General features: G+C 39.9%; 1 protein-coding gene across 1 annotated transcript in view; it reads right to left on the bottom strand.

Annotated features, from left to right (window-relative positions):
• The window catches only part of SMAD5 (SMAD family member 5), a 29,831-nt gene extending 10,038 nt beyond the window's left edge, over nt 1-19,793 (bottom strand). Inside the window, exons 1-3 of the mRNA XM_082489693.1 lie at nt 19,699-19,793; nt 1,646-2,267; nt 167-418 (exon numbers count right to left, since the gene is read on the bottom strand). Of these exons, the coding sequence (XP_082345819.1) occupies nt 167-418; nt 1,646-2,048 (655 nt within the window). The 5' untranslated portion in view covers nt 2,049-2,267; nt 19,699-19,793. The remainder of the gene's footprint in view (nt 1-166; nt 419-1,645; nt 2,268-19,698) is intronic.
• Between the last annotated feature and the right edge of the window lie 160 nt (nt 19,794-19,953).

Raw genomic sequence — 19,953 nt, 5'->3', positions numbered from 1 at the left:
AAAGTATAAGTTAACTCTGACCAGTAACAAAACTAGGAAGAAAACCCCCTAAAATGCAAACAGAAAAGCAATTTATTGCCAGCATCACAAATTCCTGAGGTGATAAGACACAACAGAATGTGACATTTTTTTATTTTCATGATGTTAACATTCAGGCTGTACTTACCCGGTAGCTGAAATGGACTAGATGGTCCAGAGCTAGCTGGGGAGCTTGGGTAAGTGCTGCTGGCTGGAGAAGGTGGATAGGGACTGTTTGGCGAAATGGAAAATGGAGTGCTGTTGGGCTGCTGGAAAGAATCTGGAAATGTTGCGTTGTGTGGCATATGTGGTTCATTGTGGCTTAGGTTCCTGAACTGAACTAGTAGACTGTGCTGTGGATTGAATTCACTATGTCTAGGCACTAACACTGGAGGTAGAACTGAAAAAAAAAAATACAAACAAGAACAGGGAAACTTAGATTAAAAACTGAGATAGAAGGAAAGACAGACAAATAATGTGCTCATCATGAAAATCTCAACACTAGCTGGGCTGGAAAGAGAAGTAGGGGATTCATCTGTCATGCCTTTGCCCCATCTTCTCCCCTTCATTTTTTTACATTACACTTAATGGAAGACTCAAACTTTACTCTCACAAAAATCAGAGCAGAAGCACACATTTCATGCAAACAGAAGCCTTTTGGCTTCTTTTTTTAAAAAAAAAAAACAAACAGTACACATGTGGCATTCAGCAAAGTACTGATTTAGAAGTACAAAACTCACTGTATGTGTACATTATCAAGTCAGTAAAAATGGAAATACAGTCTATATCACTATAGTCAAACTACATAGTAATATATAGTCCTTTTCACTGAAGACATAAAATCTATACAACTATTGCTAAGCTGGTGTTTTAACTTAAATTCAAGAGTGCTAGAGTCTGGAATTCAAGTGCTACAGCAGAGCACTTGAGCACTACAGCCAGTTGCAGTAGAATTACAACCATTTTGTGGAACAACGGAAGGAACTTTTCTCTATACTTTCCAGAGCAACATAATTCATCTCTCCCACTCATAACCACAATCCTCTTCACCTTCTTCCGTGGCAACATGCCTTAACAGCAGACTGGCTACTTGACACAAATTTGGTACGTACCTTGCTCTAACCGATCATCACTCTTGATTCTGTTCAGCTCTGTTGCCTGCTAATAGGAAATCAAATGGGGAACACTGCACCCTAGAATTTTTTTTTTTTTTTTAATCTCCTCAGTTTATGTCACTCACTGATGAAATATTAAGCCCCTGAAAAAAAGGCTACCAACCTCCTTGTAAGGACTGAGGTTTTTAAACAACTTTCTCAAAGAAACAAGTTTTTTGATTACTACTTTCCTACTTTCTTATAAATGAGGACTTTGCCTCTAACTTTAAGGGCAACAGCCTTCAAAGATCTGTGGGAAGTGTGATTTACCACAAAGAAGACTATCTGGTACAGAATGGACAACACACCTTCCCAGAACCGCACCAGGAAACTACACTTTGAATGTTCCTCTTCAAACTCCCCCATGCACCAAACATAGTTTGTTATACAGTACTGGAGGAGGGAGAGGAGGGAGTGAACAAGGGTGGTTCCTGGATTTTGTTCGGTTTTTAGACAGCCATGTTGAAACATACCTGGGCTCTCCACCCTCTTATAGTGGTATGGATTGATGCAGACTTCCTTCTGTTTAGATCCAAAAGGAAATTCACAAATATCCAATGGCTTCAGCTCGTGATGGCTTTGTAGATCAGGCCAACGCCAAACGCGACAGTAAATTACATGGGGAAGGCCTTTTCTGTGTGAAACTTGAAGTCGTCCATCTAAAGAGCGAGGAATAGTAACACACTTGCTGGGCTGTCCTGGACTGCTCAAGGCTTTCTCCAGTTCTTCCATAGCACCCTTTTTCTTTTTCAGCTTTTTTACTAAAGCATCAACAGCTTTTTCTGCCCATTTTTCCTCTTCATCTCCTTGTTTCCAGCCCAACAGACGCTTCACAGCTGGGCTAGTAAAGGAGAACAAACTGGCCATTGACGTCATTTGACACAAGTCTTCAAAAGGTTTGTTGGGTTTTGTCTGTTGGGGTTTTTTTGTTTATTTGTTGGGGTGGATTTTTTCTCAAATAAATGTCAGTGTATAACAACAGCAGTTATTGCCACCGATGAGCTGTATTATTGCTTGGAGGCTGACAAATGAACATATAGATGTCAGTGATGAAGTCTTCACATAAAAATAACAATCAATTCCTCCAATTTAGTTCTATTAAAAAATAAGTTAACAAGTAATTAGTAAACAAGTAAAGAATGTGGTAAAACAAAAAAGGCAGATATTCAAAGAATGTTTGTTTCAACCCTAGCCATTGCACCTGATTCTATTTCAAAACAAAATCCCAGAAGTACTAGGATCTCAACTCAAAGCTAGATAAAGTAAAACATGATCAGAGTCCACAGTTCTTGCATTACTGATTAGTAGGAAAAGGAGACAGTCAAGGCACCAAGGGGACAGCACAGTTTCCATTAACAACGCTCCTTAAATCCGTGAGTTTCCTTCAGAAGACAGGCTCGGGGAATACGCTTGAAAACTCATATTATATCCCTGTCACAGTGCTTCACCAGAAGACTCAAATTTGCTACGAAGAAACAGGGAAAAGGCACGGTAGAACCAGTAGTTCCATGGCCAATACTGCACAGAAGTTCTCAGCTTCTCAACTGGATCTTTATTTCACAAAAGGAGAAAATACTAAAGCATCTACTTGTTCTTGAGCTCTAAGTAGGTACCCCATGTTTTTTGAAGAGCATTAAAAAAAAATGAGGAAGAAACTGAAGATAATTAAAAGAAAAACAAAAACACTTACCAGAAAAACCCAATAAAAACCTCACACCAGACCCTCCCCAGACACTCAGAAAGGTGGTCAACCTTTTCAGCTGAGGCTATTTTTATGCTGCACTTCCTTATATCTTTTAACAAGAATATTTGAAGCGCCGGATATTTTTAGCCTTTGGAAGAAAAAAAAAAAATGTTTTCTTTTCCCCAGAAAAAGAAGAGGGAGGGGAACGCATGCTGGAGTAAGTACCAGAAATGTGACCTTTACTACCAACTGCCTCAGAACAGAGAGGAGCTGAACAACATTGTGCAGCTCAAACTGTGCTCATGAATGGTGGTGTTTTCTACCACTCACCAGCTCTAATGAAAATCCTCCCCCCCCAATTTAAAGGGTAACGATGACAAGAGGAAATGATGTGCTGTGGCAACGAACTGATAAGAACTTGTAAAATCCCTTGTGAATACTAAATAAGCAAGTATAGACAATGAGCAGCTGGCAAAAAGCAAGAGCAGAGCTAAGAGAAAGGATGTCAATAACAAAAGATGCTTCCTTTCTTGCTACAGAGACTGCCAAACAACATTGTCTCTCAACTTTTGATAAACCGTGGTGAATTAGAACACCTAACATACTCCGAGACACCAAATCTGCACATAAGAGAAAAAGGTGTGTGTGGGGATAAAGCAAGATTTAAGTACCTCTGTACTGCTTCTCTTAGATTGCTACCTTTAATCAAGGGCATCTTTTTTCCTCCCATCTGTGATTAACTAAAAAGTCATCTGATAAGGCTTTTCTAAATGTCTAGGCACATTTACAAGCTCACTCAGACACATGGATGGGTACTTTCTTATAACAGACCCGTATATTAAACATCACCAGCCAAAGATAGAGCAAACATCCCTAGACAAAGCATTTATAGTGTCCCACATGTAATCATCCCAGATTTTCTACTGGCAAGGTGAGGAAAGGAGAGAACAGACCCAAGGGCACTTGGCTTTGATTAAGAGTATAAGTTTAAAAACTTATAAATGCCCTTTTCAGGAAAAAATCCAGTTATTTCACACAGTAGCTTAATCCCATTGGTGGTACTTTGATTATTTAGCTTTGTTTCAATAATGTGGAAAGAACTGCGAAAAGCAAAACAAGCAGAAAAACTGTTTGAAGATCTTTCTTCCTAAGCTCTCATAAAAAACAAAATGAAAAAAAAAAAAAAGAAATTAAAAGAACAAAAGTCTCCCACTGCTTCAAAAAGTCCTTAGAAGAGATTATTGCAAAAAGAAAATAACAAAAACAATTATATATCCCCTTATTTCTGAAGAAATAAGGACGTGTTTACACTTTAAGTATAAATTCAGTTCCCTAGAACTATTACACGAGAACCTTTGCACCCTTCAAAGCAACAGGAAATACATAAAGGGAGATAAACTTGGCCAAGAACACAGACTAAATTTATTCTTTTACTGAGGATAAAAGTTTACTGTTCTAAAAAGTAAAAGCTGTTTATAGTTGCAATTAACTTACTTCCAAGCCTTGTGCACATTCAATAGCTGTAAGAAATCAGCGCTTGCTCACACCCCTAAAAAAGGAAATGAACCCACCTAGAATCTCAGACCAGCAAGAAGACAATTAAAAAGTTCTATTTCTGTTTCTCAGCTATGCTTTCAAAGAATCCTAAGAATCATCAGGGCAGAACATACACTAGAAATTCTGATACTTAAGTTGAGCTCAGAAGAGATTTCAAGAAATGCCTCTTGGCTGTTGCTGCTCTGATCTGTTCCATTAGAGCTGTCCCATATACATTATGTGATCGAGTCTACAGAACTATGATTCTATTCTAGGATCATGTATAATTTTTCTCTTTTTCTTTTCTTTTTTTTTTTTTTTTTTTATTTTGAACACAGTAACATGCAGCAACTAGGAATGAAATTTTACTGGTTGTATATAATTTCAACATCATTTACCCACAAGTATGCTCATGGAATAAACGAGCTAACTAAAAGCAAAGAAAGCTGTAACAGTTCTACTAAAATGACGCTTTGTAGTAACTAGTATTTGTAGGGCAAGTGTCAAGAGAATTTTGATAAATAACTGTTGTATAAACTAAGATTTTAGAAATAATCTGCTTGGAGTAACATAATTAGCTCTAAAAGCTTCACATTATTCTGAATATCTATCAACAAAAGCAAAACCTAGTAGAACAAGTATTCCAGAAGCATCATAACAGTTTTGACCAAAACTGATTCAACGTCTTAAAAAAAAAAAAAAAAAACACACACACACAACTTTCCACATACATACTTGTACTGTAACCACTGAAAAATGAGACTGTTTAAGTTCAAAACATTAATAACTTTTACTGTAAATCCATTCTGGCCATCCATGAGGCTTTCAAGACTCTTCTGCTGAAGTGTATTTTCACCTGTTCAAGAAGAGCAAGGGCAAAAAAGAAACCCTGCAACAAACTGATAAGATTTAAGAGGTACAAATGACACCGAATTTACCTCATTATAGGCCTTTTGGAAACTCATTCTGGGAGGCAAAAATACTGAGGATTTACAGCTTTTGCTTTTTCTTAAGAAAACAAGGTAGTATTAAAAAGCTTCATGAATTATCTGTAGACTAAAAGCATTCCCTTCTTTGGAGCTATTTAAGGTCACAAAGCAGTAGGTTCAGGCATTTATGTAGAAACCAAACATTTTCATGTAGAAACTGCAACTCTTGTAGGGTTTTAAAATTTCTGAATGAATGGCATAAACCACATTTAGGATATTTACTTGCATTTGATGTAATTTCAGCATCTAATTTTTGAAAGGTTTCTAAGTAATCATGACATCTGTTAGAAACAGCTTCACCAGATCATCTATATTTACAATCAATTTCTTCCGAGGCTTTAAAAGTGCACGTTATGAGCTGTGATTGCAGTACAACAGTGCATCTCTAAGTTCTGAGCACAGAAATAAATGCTTTAAAGAGTCACATTTTCATTCATAGTTTTGCACAAATTACTGGTATTGTTGCACCTCCAGATGCAGCTGGTAACAACTTTCATGGAAACAAAAAGCTTTCTTAAATTTCCTTAAGAGGCAGAGGGTCTATTATGCATTACCTTCTTTTATTGAATAACTTTTCAGCTGAGCTACAAGAGAACCTAGGCTGAAAAACATGCTATTACACTTAAAAAAAGTTACAAATGCTCTTGAAAGAGTGAGCATAATGCATTGCATGGGGTAGCATGAAGGGGGCTTTTAATGGGTGAATATAAAAGGAAGTAATTGCTGTATCAAAATTAGACTTTGGGGCAGGCATTATTTATACGTTTAAAGTTCTCGTTAATGACTACAGCAAATGCAAGGAAACTAGTTGTGTGAACAGGTCCATTGTTTGAACCCCTTCTTAATACCTCATGGAGCCAGCTAGATATAAACAAAGTTGCTTAACAGCAGAACTTACAAACCACATTTCATTTGTGAAGATGGGAGAAATAGACTATCTTTCATCTACCATCACAAATACTAAGCAACTCAACTACCTTTTGGTTCCTCTCCTGAGATTTTCTTAGCCTACCATATCAAACTGGCAAGTTGAGTAGATTAATTTGACTCGCTATCAGGGAATCTTCTTCTGGCTAAAAGGGCCTGAGCAGGACTCACAGCAGAACAGGTCAATATAAAATTACATACATCGTATTTATTTTAATGAGATGCATTTTTTGTGTAACATGTTCTGCCATTGATCTCAAACTAGTCTCCTACCTGCAAAACCTAAAGTACCATTAACCAAGTAACCCATCACCGCAAGCAGCACAGCAACGAACAATGCTTTTCACAAGCATAAGAATAAAATGAGTAACAACATAACCCTCATCCTTTCCTACTGCCAATACTAAGCTTGCACTGCAAATGTATAAGCACTATTCTTTTCCTGCTTAGTTTACTTGTTTGCGAATTAAGAAAGCATCCTTTAGCACCATACCCAATCTGAAATAAGGAACTTCACTGCTCATGATTAGAAGCTGCTCTGAGACTCAATTTCATAATATAAACAAACCACCACTTATAACTACACAATTGGTAGTTCATTAGAGCTGCTGCAGACTTCCAGTTAAAACTGTTTTGCAGTCAGCTCTTGTGCCTTACTTTATTGCCCCTTCAAACTTAGAAATGCTCAAGTATTTTGACTCCATACACACGTTAACACATTACACATTCATATGGAAAGCTCAGAAACTCAATTACAGTATGCTACAGCATATCATGCTATATTCAGTTATCAATATTTTCTTTAATACTAAAACCTCACACATCTACTTCACCTGGTTTTATTAAGGCCCTTCTTTCCTTATAAGTTTCCTGACAGGAATTGTGCTGGATTGTGCTTGCCTTTTATTATCATTTTCCCAGGTCTGTATCTTACATTGTAGCCCAGCACAGGGTCCCATGCAGTGGCATTCATTAGAGCCTTGTCTTGAGGACAAGTATAGAAGAAACATTGGCTCCATAGTTTTTCCATGCACATCAAGGATAAAATAAACCCTTTAAAGTTACAGAGTGGTTAAAGAATTTGGGCAATAAACTTGAAGGGCCTATGTATTTCCCTTACCATTGCCATAGCCTTTCAACAACAAAAGTTTCTTTCAATTATCCTGTGCAACTTCTTAGTCAAGGAATATAATCAATAATTTAACTCATCTATTTTTCCCCTCTTTCCCTAAGGGTAAGTAGAAGATGAAAGGAGATTTTATGAACGATACCAAAAAAGAACTTGTGGTATTTTCATCAGAACTGGGCTTGCATATCCGAATGCACATCCAGTTGACCAAAACCTGTAATAAATGTTTTTATACTAGCTCTAGATTTCTTTGCTTCAAACATGCTTTGCAAGGAAACATATTCTAACTACTAATATATGTAAACAAGAACAGAAAAGAATTGTTTGATATCTTCAAAAATTTTACTAACCGTGACTGCTCTCCAAACAAAAAACGTATTGACAACTTCAGACATGGCTTTCTCACACAATACTTGTTCTTTTCATTTCCACATCTGTACATCATCTAACACAGCTTAAAAAAAAAAAAACCTGAAGCATATAACTCTGTCAGCTGAGAAGTATTTAACAAGCACTCTCTTAAAAGTAACATAACAAAAATCTGAGGCCAAGCACAAGCAGCAAGTAATGCATTGTACGTGGAAGAACTGCTATCATAAAAGCCATATAGCTCAGATTGCAAAAGTGATGCTTCTGTTTTTTCTTAGTCTTTTCAAAAATCACTTTTTAAAAAAATAATACAAGTGATAATGATTTATATCACAAAAGAGGTCCAGTCAGAAAGAGTTCACTAATAGAGCTCCATGGCTCTATTCAAAAGCACCCTCACTTCCAATTGATGCCAAGAAAACCTCAGAAAATGCGTAACCAAAGAAAAAAAGTTTTTAATTTGTTCTGCATCATAGCAAAACTTGAATTTAACTGTGATACAAGGGAGGGGAGAGGGAGGGAGAAAAAAACAAAATTTCCAAAGCCTAAAAAGGTTAGTATCTATTTCTTAAGGCATACACTTCGAACATAAAAACCTAATGCTCACATGGCCCTGGTCTCTGCAACTAAGCTAATTACTGAGCAATTAGCTTTTGTAGGAGTTTTCAAAAACTACAAATTCCATCTTAGAACCAAAATCTCTCTCCCTTAAGTGTTTTGTCAGAACCCTGCATTTTCTCACACTTCTATTTCAGCTAATTGGCACTTTCCAACAGAAGCATTATGCTGAAAAATGCCATCATCAACAGTAGTCAGCACATCTGAAAGTCAGATCCAAAACAGCCTCATGTTTTTAGGGTTATTTAAGATCTACTCTAACCACAGCAGATAACTACAAGTTAGCATCCATTTCTTAATTAAAATTACATACACGAGCATCACTACATTTCTCTCAACGTGAAAACAAAAGCCTATGCCTCCACTGGTAGGCTGGTGGGCACAAACAGGCAAGTGGTTGATTAGGAATGACCTCAGTACTACACCTGGAGAAAAAAATGGGAGAATAAAGAACACCTCGTACTTTTCACAAACCTGAAGTATGTTAAGAAACTAACAAGATGGACAAAGCCTTCTAAAAATTTAGCTGTTCATATGCAAGACCGTCATTAAAGAATAAGACCCTAAATACTGCCACAAAAAATGCGAACTGGCAACAAAAAGCGTAACCTGAAAGCAGGGACTGTACAGACTTTCATAAAGCTTTAAAAGAGGGGAAGAAAAATAAAGATGTATATGTGTGCGTATACACTTCCACTCCAACTGAATTGCATTAAGACTGTGACAAGTTTACAAAAGCTACAGGATTTGGAGGGAACACTGACAATAGTAATTCAGCAAGCTTTTTTTCCCCTTCTACAGAATGAATGAATGGCAAAGTATTCTAAATTTGTCAGTTTGTGACATCCACTGACCCAGAATTCAGAGACACTACCTCATAGTTGGTGGATCAGTAGCAGCAATTCTGACAAAGATCCTCTGTCAAGGATGACAGTCCTGGCAGGCTCAACCTTGGTGGTAGGTCAGTACGGATACAGACTTGGCAAGCGGCGTTCTGCACCTTGCCAACCCACACTGGTCAAGCACGCTGAAGTGCCAGCCAAACTTTTCTACGTGGTCACAGGAACACAGCTAAAAAGGCTTCCAGAAAACAGTGCAGGAACTTGCACTGTGACTAACGATAACTGCAAAAGCCTTAAATTACTGTTCAACTTGCTTTTAATGAGTTGTTGATATCAACGTTAGCCATGAAATATCTAAAGTGTTGTCAGCTCACAAAAGAACAAACCTTTTCATTCTGAGCACAAACTGCTCTCCTTAGCTGTCGCTATAAAAAAAATCATCTAAAGACCTTTAAAGAAGAAACATTAACACGTTAAGATTAATTTCAGCGTATCTATCATAGACAAAAGTCACATTTTAATCAACATCAAACATTTAACTGGCAGGGAAGGGAGAAATAGGGACTTGCATAGATTTGCCACAGCAGTATTTCTGCAGGTAGATAATTCAGCCAAGAACAACAGAAGAGTTTTTAAGAATTTTCTTTAGAGAATTATAAAGAAAATATAGAGGGCATTTTTCTGAAATTAAAAGTGTCCTCTGGAATATTAAAAATCACAACATAATTTGCAAAGACCATTCGAACAAACCCCAAAACATACACTACACTTAGGAGAGCACAAGTACTCCATCTTGAGAGACAGAATTTCTTCCAGCTCATATAATATTCTATCAACATGAAAACTCTGCACAGGACATCACCCACTCTAGGTGCAAGGTTGAAAATCTGACTTCGTAACACCAACCAAGTAGCCCAGGGACCACAGTTACAGTTCCTTCAGGTTCCATTAGAGGTTAAAAGTCCAAACCTCAAACAAAAAACACCCACCACAGCTGCACAGGGCATCATAGCAGCACACCATTTTTGTTGTGACCTTTTGTCACCAAGAGGAAAAAAAAAAAAAAAAAACACAGAAGAAGCCCTTCTTCCTCCTTTCCCATTTCTCATCTCCATCACGACTGTCCATCTTAGGCTTCCACTACGAAAGTTTTCTTTAGAAAAAAAAAAAAGAAAATTCCTTCCTCGAGTGTATTTTCTCCACATTTGAAAAGGAAAGAAAGTTCTTACGAAGGCAGGTACCCCAATAAGCACATGGTTTGTTGAGATTTTGTTTTGTTGAGATTTTGTTTTGTTTTGCCATTAAGTGCCATTAAGCAGTTAGTAGCAACTTCAAGGCCAAGTGAACAAAATTTTAACATCAGAGGTAAGACTAAACCACTATCAAACGGTAGGGATTAAGACATTAAATCCAACACCACCCTACACAGACAGGGCACTCTCAAAAGTTACAACACATTAATTATGAAACATCTTCAATTAAGTTATTTGCTGCTTCTATTAACTTCCCCTACCACCAGCTGCCAACTTCATAAAGTACTACAGCTTTTGATGAGCATGGGCACATGACTGCAGCAGTGTGTTTGCACCTCCCCCCCCCAATCAAATTCTGTGATTCCTCATAATATCAGAAGGATATTCTGTGCAGAACTTCCATAACTGATAAGGCAATAAAAAATGCTCATGTCAGTTTTCAGTACTTAAAAGCAGCCCATGGAAGGCAAATTATCTGAAATTGACAAAGGAATGAAAACCAGCAAGAAATTTCATCTAAAAGCATCACATACTGATGATCTAATTTCCCATGACAAGACAAAACTTACAGGCTGATGCAAATTTTGACAGTTATTCCTTGGAGGTTTTATTAAAGCAGAGAGCTCAAGTCATTATAGAGTAAAATCTCTAAATCCCTACAGATTCCAGCGAAAGACTGAACAACTACTATTGAACCTATCCGATAATATATTCAACAACTACTTAGAATCAGTTCTTCCCTACCTCATTATACTGAGAAATACCTTCATTTAATTAGCTTAAGGACACATCAGAAACTACATAACTGGAACAAGAGCACAGATCACTTGATTTCCAGTCTTGTGCTTTTAACCGCAAGACCATATTTCCTCTATTAAGTTTACAACCCGCAGAAAACAGAAATTGCCATTCTAAATCACTTAAGCGGTCCATCTGTTGTCAGGCAGCTGTCAGTACTGGATGCAGGCACCGCAGGCCAAGGTGGACAAGTGTGCGTGTGCCCTAACACCACCTCCGGACCCACGGATTTGAACCATGTGGGTTTGTTACTCTGCCCTTTCCTTCGGCCAGGCCTTACTGCAACTAAGAGCCGAGTTCCTCGTCTTTAAAGAAAAGGGAAAAAAAAGAAAAAAAAAAAAAAAAAGGAAAGAAAGAAACACCACCGAGCCTCTTATTAGCGTTGCAACAGTTTGCTCCTACAGTTACGTGCACAGACTTATTTTTACCAGCACGAAGCGTGTTTCAGCAGCCCAGCAGCGCGCTCCCGCGCTCCCCTTCCCCTCCCGCGGCTGCTCCTTCCCCCACCCGCCGCTCCCCGGCCCCCTCCCGCCCCCGGGACGCCCCAAACCCTGTCACCGCCGGGCCCGAGCGGCCGGGAGAGGCCTCGGCCCCTCCAAGTTTCCCAAAGAGCCCGTTTCTCCCCTCCTCCCCCGCGCCCCTCAATGGCAACCCCGAAACGCAGCGCCCCGAGGCCGCTCTCCGCTGAGGAGACGCCGCTTCCTCCACCCCCCCCACCCCCCCCCGACCCACCGCCTTCCCCGGGCGGCCCCGACGCACCCGGCACGAAGCGAGGCGGCCTCACCCGCCAGCGGCGGCACGGGGCCGGGTGTCGGTGAGGCTGGAGGCGCCGGTTGGGCCGCGGCCGCCCGCCCGCCCGCTCGCAACAAAACTTTATTGGGAGCCCGCGGAGGGGACAGCGGCGCGGCGGCGCCGGCGGGGCCAGCGCCGGGACCCGGATGTGCGCGCGAAGGGGGGGGGGGGGGAAGCGCGCGGGCGGGATCCTGCGCGCCGCGCATGCGCGGTGCCGCCGGCGGGAGGAAGCGGACGCGGCGGGAAGGGCCGGGGCGGGCTGAGGGGGCTGTGCGGGGAGGGCCCTGCGGGAGTTAAAGCTTGTACCCGCGAAAGAAAGTAAAATAAACAAGAAAGCGAGGCGTTCGGCTTTGCTGCCGAAAGAGTAATTTACCCCAAGACAGAGGAATGAAATAGTTGGCTCAAGCTCGGCCTGATCCTGCGGTGACCCCCTCACGAGGAACGCCTCCGACCAGGCCTGCGCACGGCCCTCATGGCAGCCGATGGATGAAGGCCGCACTGAGGTGGTGGGCAGGCTGCTGGGGCTGAGATCCAGCACTCTCTCCTGCCTGGTGCCCTGCGCCACCTTCCCAGCGGCTGACACTGGCCCACTGGCCTCGGCCCTTAAGCATTAGGGTTGTGTGGCACTGGTTGGGTTTTATCCACAGTGCCTAGGGACAATTGAGGTCCTTCAGATGGCTAGTTAGTAAAACCACGTGGCAAAGCTTGAAGAAAATGCATTAGCAGTGTTAGAAGTTACTAAAATGGACTGTATGGATGAGGATTTTCATACTGTATATAATGCCAGTATGGGACAAACTCGTGCTTTTCTCACAATTACCCTCATGATAGAAACATGATACCGCATGCTTTATTTGTGCTTTTCTCACAATTACCCTCATGATAGAAACATGATACCGCATGCTTTATTTGTGTAAATTAAGGGTAAAACAGAAAAAAGAGAAAAAAAAAAAAAAAGGAAAAAGAAAAGGAAAGGAAAGAAAAGGGAAAAGGAAAAGAAAAAAAAAGAAAAGGAAAGGGAAGAGAAAAGAAAAGAAGGGAAGAGAAAAGAAAAGAAGGGAAAAGGAAAGAAAAGAGAAGAGAAAAGGAAAGGAAAGGGAAGAGAAAAGGAAAGAAAAGAGAAGAGAAAAGGAAAGGGAAGGGAAAAGGAAAGGGAAGGGAAAAGGAAAGGGAAGGGAAAAGGAAAGAGAAGAGAAAAGGAAGGGAAAGGGAAGAGAAAAGAAAAGAAGGGAAAAGGAAAGAAAAGGAAAGGGAAGAGAAAAGGAAAGGAAAGGGAAGAGAAAAGAAAAGAAGGGAAAAGGAAAGGGAAGTGAAAAGAAAAGAAGGGAAAAGGAAAAAGAGAAAAGAAAAGAAGGGAAAAGGAAAGGGAAGAGAAAAGAAAAGAAGGGAAAAGGAAAAAGAGAAAAGAAGGGAAAAGGAAAAAGAGAAGAGAAAAGAAAAAAGAGAAAAGAAGGGAAAAACGATGTAAAGTTTGTAGAAACAGGGAAAAATAACCAGTGAGCCAAACTGAAGTTTCAATTTCCGATATATATGAGCTTTGAAGAAATTTTCTTCTGGTTCAAAACTATGTAGCTCAGTTATTTTTTTATGTAAACAGAAGTTTTTAGTACCAGTGTATTCTGATCAGATCTATACAGAGGTCAATTAATAGCCCAACAGGATATCTACTAAAGTTCAGGACAGCGGTGAAGAAGCAAGGCTTTGGTGTAATTTATTCACAGAACAGAACTAACCTTTGGGGACTACTATGTATCTCTGCACCAGCAATTGTTATGCTTTGGCCAGGCAGTCCTAAATATGGGACAAAAAAAAACCCCTGTTGGTCTGTTTCCAAATCTTTTGTGTAACTTAATTAATAAACCAAGTAACAAACAACAAATTGGCAGCAGGCATTTTAGGTGTTGTTCATGTGCCAGCCGTGATGTCTCTATGAAACAAAATGTTCTGTTATTAAGAAGTTACAAAACAGTTGTATGTTGTCAGATGAAGCTACACCGCAGAGCTCCAATGTGCTTCCTCTTGCAGAGGTTTTAGAGTTCCAGTGATGAGGAAAGCTGAAGGTGTGCATGCATGGGAGAGGACAAGGAAAACTATAAGTTTTCCAAAACTGTCTCAATTTAAAACTTGCAGGCAAGTTCAGCATGCATTCTTAAGCATTGATTTTTAAGCACAATATACAGACTATTTTGGAGTTTGGTAATAATGAATAGGATCTCCTCGCTGAAAAATAATTTTCCTCTTTCTTTTGCCATTTTGTCACAGACTAATGTTGAATGGCCAAAGACCAAATGTCTAAAGTCAAGTTTTCTACTAGTCAATGAGACAGTAAAGGACAAAGTAAATTACATTTGCTGTCTAATGGTTCAAGTCTATATATCCTTGAGGTCACAATCAAATTAACACCACTTTCACCACTGTCTACTTCATACACGGTTTCCATCACTTAAATCCCTAGTGCCAGGCTCGAATGGCTCTGCTCTAATAACATATCAAGTTCATTAAAAGGCTTGCAACAAGGAGGCTCAAGGCAACCTGAACACAGTTTCCAGAAATCATATGATTTCATGAATTTCACAACTCATGGAACCATCAATCCTTTTCTAGCATTGGCAAACCTAGATTTTCCAATGCAGAGACAAGCAGCCGTGCTAATCCAAGGAGAAATGACTAGCTAACCTCCTACTTACCTGAATGTTTTAATTATTAATTGTGTATTCAGAGTCTGCAGAGACAACTGCACATATGCTTATACTTTTGGTCCTGCCTTGTAAAGTCAACTAAAGTACAAGTACCTGTCTGACATTCCTTTGCGCTCAGTCTAATGGCAATGAAGACAGAAAACTGCCTTCTCATAAACCCACGTTACGGTAGATGTTTATGTTGGAACCAGCTGTAACCTTACAGCCAGATCAAAGTGCAAAATGATCAACAGAAGAACTACCACCAGTTTGTTTCAGGCCTTGCATGGTTGAGAAGCAACCATGAAGTTCAACAAGTATCTTAAATTACATTATTTTGATTTTTCCCTCCAGATTTTGAATATGAGCCCTGTATTTCTTCATGAGATTTTTGTTTGGTTAGAAATTGATAGTTTGAAAATCAAATAGGTTGTTTGAATTATAAGGAAATAGTCTTGAAAAACGTTGCTTTATTATGAAACTTTGGCCTTCCTGTGACTTCTAAACCGACTGCATTGTTCAACTTAATTCCCTATCAACTTTCTACATTGCTGGGGGGGAGGGGGGAATTTAAAAAATAAAAAAATGAATAAGAAAAAGAAAGCAGTTACTATGTCTCGACCCATATTAAACATTTGCAAAGCCACTTTATGTGAAAAATTTCCCATAGTGTGAAAGATGGCTTGGATGTTTAAACCAAGTCTAGCCTAAAAACCGAATTGGGGGAAATGGATAGGATAGTTGGAGAAAGTTCCACTCACAGCTGTCAGCTGAGAAGAAATGGGGGAAGGGGGAAATGCTGAGAAAGGAATTTATTATTATTTTTTTTTGGCAGTGAAGAGAGGAACATGCCATCCCTGTTTGAAAAGTTTCAGGGTGGGAAAGGCTAAGGAGGGGCTAACATACTATACATACCTTTACGTATATTTTTGAGGCAGAAAAACAGTGTTATGTTTGAGCAGAGTTCAGCAAGTGGAAAGGGAGGTGGTGTTAGCTCTGGCCATTTGGTCTTCTGAAATAAGCCCACAATTTACAGCACCCTGGGAACAAGCACAGGAGATGGCAAGTGGCTGCCTCACAACTAGAACGCAATGCAAACGTTGCATACAGCACATGACATAGGTCAGAAAATGAAAAAAAAAATGTTTAGTGTATGGAGGAAATATATTAAAAGGGTTTGTCTACAAGGCCCCTGGTAGTGTGGGCTCCTGTGAAGTTACGCGCACTGGCTCACAACCTTTGCAGTCCAGGAGAATTAATTATGTACCCTGTTATTGTAACAGCCACACTTCTGGGTGCCTTCCGTGACTTAAGTCACACAGCAGTCTGGAGAAAGGGAGAGAAGAATTAGTCGTCTTTCCTGAAGCTACAGATACAAGATGTTAACATGAAATTGTAGACCAGGGGAGGGAAAGGCAAGCTTCCATACAAGGTATACTTCCCAGCGAGTGTAAAGCTGCAAACTTTTCTTCCTAGGCTGGAAGAATAAATGAGATGAGGCATGTAATCGAATCTGTCTAACATCTACGGAGATGTTAGAAACAAAGACGTTATGTAAAGGTTTTGTAAGTTCAGCTCAACAGTGTCTTTTCACACTCTGTAGAATAAAACTGTGAATGTATTGGGGATGGCGTATTCAGTTTGGCAGATCTGAGAGTCAACTAAGGGTGCAAAACTCAACACGCAATTCAAGAAATAAATGTCTGATAAACATATAAAAAAAGCAAAATCATAAGAAGGGAAAAAGGGCACTGCAGGAAGCGTAAGATGAACAAGAAGTAATGAATAAGACAAGCCTTTGCCTGAGAACCGTCGCAAAGACCACATCAGAGTGTGAACCCTCTTCCATTGACACCTGCAGATAGAGTCTGGCCAGGGCAGAGTACTGCTAATAATTAGAACTGCTTCTTGCAACAGGGGGTGGAAACCTTCCCGGAGGAATGGAAAAAATGTCCAAGCTGATTAACACAAAGTAATACACTGCTCTCAGAGGAAATGATAAAGAAAAGAATTTTAAATGGCACAATTCCTTTGAATATTCCTCCAGTGTTGCTATTTTCCTAGACCATCCCCCAGCTCGTCCTCACCATTGCATCAGCAGTACAGAAGCATGTAGTACTCTCATTCTTCTAAATCAGTGATTTTCAACTATTTCCAGAACATGACCTCACATTATAAGAACACTTTCTGGAGTCTGACACCCACTACTAAGCTCAGAAGGACAGCCCCTGCCTCCTAAAAGCTGTCTGCAACAACCAGACCAGATACCTGTGGACAGCAGAGAAGTTGGAGTGTGGAAGTGGGACAGAAAAGGTAGTCCAGAAAGAATAAATCTAACATCATGGTTAACTTCCTTCCATGTACCGCACCCATATCATTGCTATGAGCTTTTTTCTTTAATGGAAACTTTATGAAAACTTAGCCATGAACAAAATTGTGTCTTATATTCTTAAAGATTTACCCCCTTCCCTACCACTTGTGTCACATCCCACACCGTTAGCCAGACGCGGAGCCTCCTGGGTGTATTCTTCAACGTTATCACCTGCATAGACCCAATTTTTCCTAGAGCTGTTCACTCCCCAGCCTCAGCACTGCCTTCTGAGCACAGTCCTTTTTGGAAGTGACTGGCATTTGGGTGGGACGCAGTCGCACTTTGGGACTGTGAGGAGATCTAACATGCAGCCTCACACTGAACGTAATGATCTGCTGACAGAGTCCTGAGCTGGAATTCCATTTCTTGTAGCAATAGTTGGGACCAACATCCACAATAACTGTGCACTGAAAACTTGTATTTGTGGCTCCATGGCCAAAACCACAGGAAAACTATTTTTAGCGCAACGGAGCTCTAAATAGTGGAAGCACTGAAAATGTAGCTCACATCATGGGCCAAATTCTTCTCCTGGTTACACCCACTCTATGGAGAAGCTTGAATATAATAAACACGCTGAAACAGAATTTAAAAAAAAAAAAAAAAAAAAAGGAAACTTTTCCCTTATGAGTAAAATGAGTATTTTAAACTTTAAATGAAGAAAGGTACACATCCTCCCACATTTCCTCTGGAAATAAATAAAAGGAAAGGAAAAAGGAACAGTTTGAAATAAAAGCAAGCTATTACAATAATTGTACCTGTTACAATAAAGGTAATTCATCCCACTGTGTATGTCTGAACAATACCTGTAGCTACAATCTCTCTCCATTCATTATGCAGATACTTTTGGCTTAGACCAGTGAAAAGGACACTGAGTTTATCTGTATCTTGGGCGAAGACGCAGCAGAGGAGTGTAGCCTATGAGTAACAAATCAGGTTGTAATAGATAGACCTACACTTAATTACTCACAAGCCAACTTTCTAACAGCAGTTTATCACCTCAGGATTTCACAACACAAAACAATTAGTGGTGGCAAGGCAGAGTACTCGAGCTTTCCTGGGTAGGAACCCACGGGACCTGACTTTCTCCTTCTGGCTGTGTTTCTGCCAAAGTCCCCACGCTACGGGACGCTGGGCCTTTACGGCGCGTATTGAAATTTCGTGGCACACTTAGGGACACAACTGTTTTTTTTCCACCCTCGTGACTAAATACTTGGGTTTAATAATTTCCTCTGCAATATCAAGATCTGCATATACAAGCATAATAATGTCTATTATAAAAGTAAAGGGCTTTTGGGCATAGCATAGTGCAGTTTTTGGATAGCATGCTGGAAGCTATTTGCTTCGCTTTGCAAAATTTCCACAGAAATTTTATTTTTCTTTCTTTGCTTTTTGTTGGGAGAACAAGGAACTGGATCATTTTCTAAATAAAAAATTAAAACTTTTTGGAGAAGCCAGTAAGGTGAGAAAATCACAAAATAGGATTTTTTTTCTCTCATCATCATAATAAAAAATGTTATTTTTCATTCACTGTTTTATTTTGATGACTTTTCTTCCACTCTTTAAGCACTGTGCTCTGACATATGTTTTAAAAGGAAATACAGGAAGGAAAATCAAAAGCTGAACAGCATATTTTCAATTTTGGTTACTTTTTTGCAAATCTGAAATAAATTAGGATTATTGTTACTGTCTAAACAACTTCATATGTCACACAGTAAAGGAAAAAAAATAAAAAGTCCATAAGTGCCTCAGCTGCTGAGATGGGCCCCATGTAAGGCACTGTCACTAAAATAGTTCACAACCCTAATTACAATTCACCACATCTTGGGAATGACATTTAGGATTCTCGAGGCGCTTTTAGATAATTTTTAGACTCCGCGTAGAAGTTCAGCTGTCACGAAGTCGGTTTTATTTTGTAACAGATTTTACCCTTAGGAATGTTATGTTTGGATTGAGCTGAAGATACGGAAAAATCCATGCAATATAGTTTGTTTACCCGACTGAAATATAACTCCTAAAACAAAGCTGAAACTTTTTGTCCTTTAATGTTCATATTCTAGCCTGTGCTTGCTTATAGCAACTTAGATTGGGGGGGAAGGGAGGATAGGAGAAAACACACTCCCTTACTGCATTATTCCGACTCCATTAGCGTAGACAGAGAGAATTCCTGCTCTGTCCAGTAATTAAAGAAATATTTAACATTGCAGGATTTAATTGGAATCCCAAAAGTTAACAATAGCCTCTGCTATCGGTGTCACTATCTCAGGGGTTCTGTTTTCACAGGCGTATATTTAGCTCTCAGCCACATCGCCCACTTGCATTACGAATCGTACAACACCCCCTCCTTAAAAAAAAAAAAAAAAAAAAAAAAAGAAAACAAACAAGAAGCTCAGTAAAATCTGGAAACTTTTGTAAAGTGACGCCATCTCCGTGAACCTCCTTCCCCCTGCTGCAAAACGTACTTCAAAGCTGAACAAATTAAGCGTCAGGCAGGCGCTCGTAAGAAAAAAACACCGCCCAATAACAAAGGAACAGAGCTTTACCTTCCAGAAAACTACTGCGGCTCCATTTTCCGACCCTTTATTTTGTCACTACCTCCTTTTCCGAGCGATTTCTGTTCCTCTCACGCTCATGCTGGCAGCTGGGGAGGAGCCCTGCGCGGAGGGTCCCCAGCCTGCCGGGGCGCGGGGACGGGATCGAGTAACACACCCAGCAGCACACCCAGCGCCGGCTGCGGAGAATTCAAATTCCCACTTTAGAAACTTTCGGCAATACTTGTGTGTCAAGTCTATTTTTGC

The sequence above is a fragment of the Vanellus vanellus genome (assembly GCF_965231255.1).
Source record: "Vanellus vanellus genome assembly, chromosome: 13".
NCBI classification, from domain to species: domain Eukaryota; kingdom Metazoa; phylum Chordata; class Aves; order Charadriiformes; family Charadriidae; genus Vanellus; species Vanellus vanellus.
This window is presented reverse-complemented; position numbering and strand designations above follow the sequence as displayed.